This window comes from Mus pahari, chromosome X, assembly GCF_900095145.1.
Source record: "Mus pahari chromosome X, PAHARI_EIJ_v1.1, whole genome shotgun sequence".
Taxonomy (NCBI): Eukaryota; Metazoa; Chordata; class Mammalia; order Rodentia; family Muridae; genus Mus; species Mus pahari.
The window spans coordinates 11668007-11674502 of record NC_034613.1 but is presented as its reverse complement, the minus strand read 5'-3'; the positions used below and the strand labels follow the sequence as shown (position 1 = coordinate 11674502).

At 45.8% G+C, this 6496-nt stretch overlaps 1 protein-coding gene across 1 annotated transcript in view; it reads right to left on the bottom strand.

Annotated features, from left to right (window-relative positions):
* Positions 1–2044, bottom strand: part of LOC110313742 (F-box only protein 34-like) — a 3005-nt gene extending 961 nt beyond the window's left edge. The window contains 3 exon segments of the mRNA XM_021188170.2: positions 6–1489; positions 1491–1533; positions 1536–2044. Of these exon segments, the coding sequence (XP_021043829.1) occupies positions 6–1489; positions 1491–1533; positions 1536–2007 (1999 nt within the window). The 5' untranslated portion in view covers positions 2008–2044.
* Positions 2045–6496: the final 4452 nt, after the last annotated feature.

Here is a 6496-nt window from a genome sequence, read left to right as displayed (position 1 = left end):
ATGGCAGGCCGGTAACCAGTGATTGTCATGAAGGCCTAACTTACAGCCAGGAAAGCCCTTCTGAGACTGGTGGCAGCACATCCAGTACCCAGGCCCATATGGCAAAGCCTGGCAATAGGGTTTGGGGTGCCACCGGCACAGGGACACATCCCCTTTCACATACCTTTTCTTGCACTGCTTGCAAGGGTCTTCTCCATATCGTGGGTCTCGAACCCACCGAGAATCTGCTGGTCTGATGTTGTAGTATTCAATGATGGACTTGAAGTAGCGACAGGTACATTTAAGAATTGCTAAACTCAGGGTAGGGAGTAACCTGAAGATTTTCACCATGATGTGGTGGGGCAGGCATGCCATGTACTGCTGAGGCTCCAGAAGCTGCTGGATTTTAAACCTGGTCTCCAGGAAGTCCTGCGACACCTGCTTTTTGCACGTGGTTGCCTCAAGCACCTGTAAGGTGCTCCCTCCCCCAGAGGCTGCTGGGACGAGCGGCTCCACAGAGGCATCTTTCTCCTCACGAGCACTGCTGCCNTCAGCAGCATCTTGAGGCTGACTGGCCTCTGAGGCCTCTGGTGCTGGGGGTTCCCTCGGCTGGGGGTGCTCTTCCTGCTCCTGTCCAGATGACAGAAAGAAGAGCATCCCAGGAAGAGGCTCTTCAAGGGAGTCTAAAGCCGACGGCTGGGCTTTGTCTACTGTGCACACAGTGACGCTGATGCACAGCGGGTCCTGTCTCTGCTCAGGATTGTGTTTTGTGAGTGTTACAAGCTCTCTACTTATACAACTGACAGCATCTGTAGGCAATTCATCAAATTCCTCCACCATTTCTACGTCACCCCGGCTGCAGTTCTTCACAGCTGTTTGCTGCCCGGGCTCTGCCTCTGTGCTGTCCGTGTGGAAGCTCACAGCGGCTGGCAATGAGGGACAGCTCTGAGAAGTGCCATCCCAGGCCTGCTCCCCTACAAAATGATGCTCAGTTACGGAGGGTTCTTCACCCACAGATACNGGCTGCAAGGGGTGCTCCTGAGGGTCGGCTGTGTCTGCAGAGCTCTCTTCATTTTTGTCACTGGCCTGAGAACCATTAGTGAGCAACACCCTGCCTACATTTCGACGGAAGCTGTTATTGCGTGATAAGCTCCCAGGTTCCCGCTGGCCCTGGTGCTTCAGGCACTCAGACTCCAACCTGGCTACCATGTCAAGGACACGGACCGGCTCACTCTGGGATCTGCCAGTCTCAGGATTTTCTCGTTCCTTGGGTTCTTCACAAGTTTCTAGAGCAGAAAAGGGCTCAGGTACAGGTGGCATACCTCGGGACTGGCCAGAAATCTTCACAATGGCAGACGAATTTGTGCAGTTTTTTGTGCAGCTAGCTAGCAGAGCAGTGGCTCTCTGCTCGAGGAAGGCAACCATCTGTATCACTGACAGAGGCCTTGCAGCACAGACACCATCCCCACTGTCACTCATGGAATGTACAGAACAGTACTCGACGCCACACACACTGGCTGTTGATCTCTCTCATCATTTCTAGTTGTAACTTGGCTTCTTGAGATCCCCTGATTTTTTCCTTCTTTTAGTGGCTCTTCCATCGATATCCCAGGAACTTTTAATTTTCATAGAGCCTATCCTATTGCTACACTGGTGGGCTGCAAAGAATGCAATTTTCTCTTTCGTGTTCTCAGGTTTGACAATAGTCCAGCCCCCAGGCAGTCCCTCCTCACTCTGGTGCACTGCTGCAGACAGCACATTCTTTTTGGCTTTAACATTCAAGCTGCTCTCTACAGGGCTCTTCCCACTCATACTGCACAGAACATTTGGAGAAAGGACCCCGGAAGGTTTTCTAGATGATGCTTTGACGAGGGAGGCCGAAGGAAGGACGGTTGGTTTCATGTAGTTGGCTCTGGCCTTCTCATCACTGCTGGCCTTTCCGTGGCTCATAGGTGTTCTCAGAGTGTCCCCGCTGATTTCAAGAGGGTGCTCTTTCTTCTGGAGTTTCCAGTACGGCTTAAGGTGCATAACAAATGCCCTGTGCTTCTGCCCGGCCGGGGCCTGGCCCGGGGCTGTGGCAGCCCGATGCGGCGGCGGCAGGCCTGACTCGCTCCCCGACACTGAGGCGGACCAGGCTTACCAGTGTTTTTACAGTTATCACATATGCCTTTCCTGAATCACGCTCATGTTAGGTCAAATGCTTCAGAGCATGGGCAAGGATATAAATGAATTTTGGTACAGGCTAATTGTGAAGAAGTGTAAGGAAACCAGTAAAATAGTCTGGAGAAGCCAACACTGGTGAGTTTAGATGGTGTCCCAATCCCTATCCCATTCCCTGGTGCATTAGTTTCCTAGTTCATGTCAAAATTCCTGACATGAGTAATTCAAGGAAGGAAAGGCTTATTTGAGTTGTGTTTTCAGAGAGACTTAAGTCTATAATAGCAAGTGGTTCCTTTTGGAGTGGGACATGGCAGCAGGAACCTGGGGCTATTCACATTGTGCTTAACTAGAAAATAGAGACTTCAAACTAGAACCAGACCTGGGTAGAAGCTTCAAGAGTTGGCCAGCTCCTAGTGGCTTACTTTAGGTCCCACATCCTAAAGGTTTCACAGCCTCACCCAATAGAACCATCATATAGGGAAGAAGCATTCAGACACAAAGCTATAGGGAACATTTCAATGTGAAATCATGCATAGTTAGATTAGAAAGATTAATCTTTATCTGAGTTTTGTTTCTCTTGGAATAAAGGTTTGGAGTTTTCAAGTTCTGTACCAGCAAGCTACTTCTTAAAGCTTTCTAAGGATGAGAGGGGATATAGATATGGACATACACCCATCAAGCCTTTCACAGGCTCAGTGAAATGAAATAGTCCAGTAGCCCAATGGTAGTTCCTCAAAGACAGCTACAGGTGTGAGGTGTTAGGAGCAAAGCAAAGGTGAACAGAACACATGTAGGAACATCTAGGACAGTGGTTCTCAGCCTGTGGTGGTCCAATGACCCTTTCACTGAGGTCTCATATCAGATATTTATACTATGATTGATAACAGTAACAAAAATACACTTATGAAGTTGCAATGAAAATTGGTTTACAGTTGGGGGTGCATCACCACAACATGAGGTCTGTAGTATTAGGAAGGTTGAGGACCGCTGGGCTAGGGAATCTGGTCAGAGCTCCAGCAGCAGCCTCCACAAAGCCCTTACTGGAAGCATACTAAAATCCCAGGGAAGAAGAAATCAGTAATGCTTTCTGCAAATACCTGTCTTCAGGTCCAAGATGTAGCTTCAAGTGACATTCTGTGTCAAAGATGAGTGATAATATTCCAAGATGCTGAATTTTCAGAGGGTCTTGGTCACTTCACTTCTTGTATCTGAATGGGCACACCATAAACAACTAATTGGATAGTCTCATGGAAGATCTAGGTCAAGCAGAACCTACCAGTTGTGAATATAGAAACATGTCAAACCTTCTCTCACATAGCACATACTGGCTTCCAGAATTGAAACTGGAAACATGCATCATTATCTTGGAAGAAACTGGATTTCCATAGGAGAGAAAGAAGAGGAGGGAAGGGGGTTTCAATTATCTTCCAGGTATAACCATGACCATTATAACTCAGGGCAGTAGGGAATATTTGTTCAAGGTATAAGATGAAAAGGATCTTAGGTACCAGAATGGGAGAGGGCACATAGATTCTCTAAGATGCTCAGGCTGGTTTGGGGGTTGAACCTTTCTTCCAGATGAAATTGCCAGAGCAGTGTACTTGCTTCTCTTTCTCTACTGCTTAGGAGATGAGAAAGCTGGTTGACAGTAGTTTATTATTTTTTTTAGGTACCATCATGAATTCTATTGCTGTGATAATAAATTTCTATTTAACAATAATCCTATTTAGCCTCTTTTCAAGTTTCATATGAGTGAAGAGAAATAAAACTTCAAATTATATCAATTCTCTATATGAGAAAACATGTCATTTTCATGACATTTTTGTTTTTTTCTTAAATGGAATCAAAAGGTGATCCTTAACTACATTTTATAACATATGTATGGGTTGAAAGACTTTCTTACGAATGTTGTCATAATGATTTTACCCTGGGGAGGCTAGAAATGTTTCAGAGTGAGGGTTTTGAGCACTAGAACAAGTTTGGATGCAGGTGTCAATTGCAATTGTAAAAAATCTTTTGTATTTTCTTTTTTTTTCCTGTGCTAAAATCAAGGTTTTTAAACCTAACTGAATACAGAAAATATTAGTGAATCTTAACCATAATCAAACCAAATAAATACTGAATTTAGGGGGCATGCAGGGCTGTTTTCATGGGCCAGAGTCCTGTGGAGTTTCACAAGGGTCCAATTAGAAGGGGCTCTACACTTGATTTAATACTCTGGTATCTTGAAATTCTTAGTGAATTTTTCAGCAAACAACTCTGCCTTTCCATTTTTGCACTTAAAAAAACCTTGGGCTGCCCCCCTCCAGGAGCTCCCAGGGACTATACCACTAACCAAAGAGTACACATGGAGGAACCCACGGCTCTGGCCACATATGTAGCAGAGGATGGCCTTGTTGGCATCAGTGTGAGGAGAGACCCTTGGACCTGAGGGTGCTCAATACCCCAGTGTCAAGGAATGCCAGGGCAGTAAGACAGGAGTGGGTGGGTGGGTGGGTGGGTGGGGAGCACCCTCATAGAGGCAGGGGAAGGGGGAAGGGATACGGGGGTTCCAGTTCCGAAGGGGAGAACTGGAAAGGGGGAAACATTTGAAATGTAAATAAAGAAAATATCCAATTTCAAAAAACGAAATAAAAAAAACAAACAAACTCCCCCCCTTGGGTCTGTTTATTAGGTTGTTTTGTTTGTGTATGTGTTGTTTTATTCCTCCCTCCCGCTCTCTCTCCCTCCTTCCTTCCCTCCATGCTCTCTCTTTCTTTCTTTCCTTCCTTTCCTTCATCTTTCTTTCTTCAGAGATAAGCTGGCCGTTAACCTATGTTATTGATCAGACATAACCCCAGATCTTCCTACCTCCATCTCCCAAGTGCTGGAATTACAAATATAAACCACCCCCCCCTTTTTTTTAAGTAAGTATGATTCTTCATTCAGGGCTGGCCTAAACTCACTATGTAGTCCAGGTTGGCCCCAAACTTGCTTTGGTCTCCCAAATGTGTTTGTATCTTAAAGCACCTCAGGTAGTTTTTGTGGTAAGAAGCACAAAAAAAAAAAAAGAGCTAATGTTGGAGTAGATAACAGAGGATATATATGGATAAAAGGATCTGAAGTTCCTGAAGTCGAAAAGATTCCTGACCTCAGTGATGGTGAGCTCTACTTTCCAAGAGGAGCCTTTTGCTCTGTAAACCTGCCATCTCAATAAAGATTTGCCAAGGGCCCATGTAGTGGGAGCCTTAATGGAGGAGAAGTCTAGTACATCTGCAGCATAGACCCAAGGTTAGAGAAGTAGGTATGCACTGCCTTTTCCTGCTTCATCTTCTGCAGTAAATAGGCCAAGTGAGCAGGTGACTGTGGTCTCTGCATAGGTGTGAGAGATCTCCAAGTTGAATGTCTACAGCTAGAGTTTAGATATTTGTCCTGTTCTCTGGCAGAATGTCAGCTGCTCCTGTGTTCTTTGAGTCAAAGACGCCCTTCCCCATTTCTGCCACCGAATCACCTGGGTTACTGAACAAAACTGGGAGAAGCCAGATTGTGCAAAAAGAAGGTAGATACTGCTTATCATTCAGATATTATCAGATAGTTTTACATAATATATTCCCAAGTATATTGCCAAATTACCTGTAACCCAAGCATTGAAAAGTAGAAACAGAAGCCGGGCGTGGTGGTACACACCTTTAATCCCAGCACTTGGGAGGCAGAGGCAGGCGAATTTCTGAGTTCGAAGACAGCCTGGTCTACAGAGTGAGTTCCAGGACATCCAGGACTACACAGAGAAACCCTGTCTCACCCCCGCCCCCCAAAAAAAAAGAAAAAAAAAAGAAAAAAAAGTAGAAACAGGATGTCTTAGTCAGGGTTTCTATTCCTGGACAAAACATTAAGACCAAGAAACAAGTTGGGGAGGAAAGGGTTTATTCAGCTTACATTTCCATACTGCTGTTCATCACCAAGGAAGTCAGGACTGGAACTCAAGCAGGCCAGGGAGCAGGAGCTGATGCAGAGGCCATGGAGGGATGTTCTTTACTGGCTTGCTTCCCCTGGCTTGCTCTTCTTGCTCTCATAGAACCAAGACTACCAGCCCAGAGATGGTCCCACCCACAAGGGGCCCTCCCCCCTTGATCATTAATTGAGAAAATGCTTTACAGCTGGATCTTGTGAAGGTATTTCCCCAACTGAAGCTCCTTTCTCTGTGATAACTCCAGCCTGTGTCAAGTTGACACAAAACTAGCCAGTACACAGGAGGATCAAAATTTCAAGGTTATCAGCAATATAATGAGTTTGAAGCCAGTTTAGGCCACATGAGAGTCTCTCTCTCTCTCTCTCTCTCTCTCTCTCTCTCTCTCTCTCTCTCTCTCTCTCTCTCTCT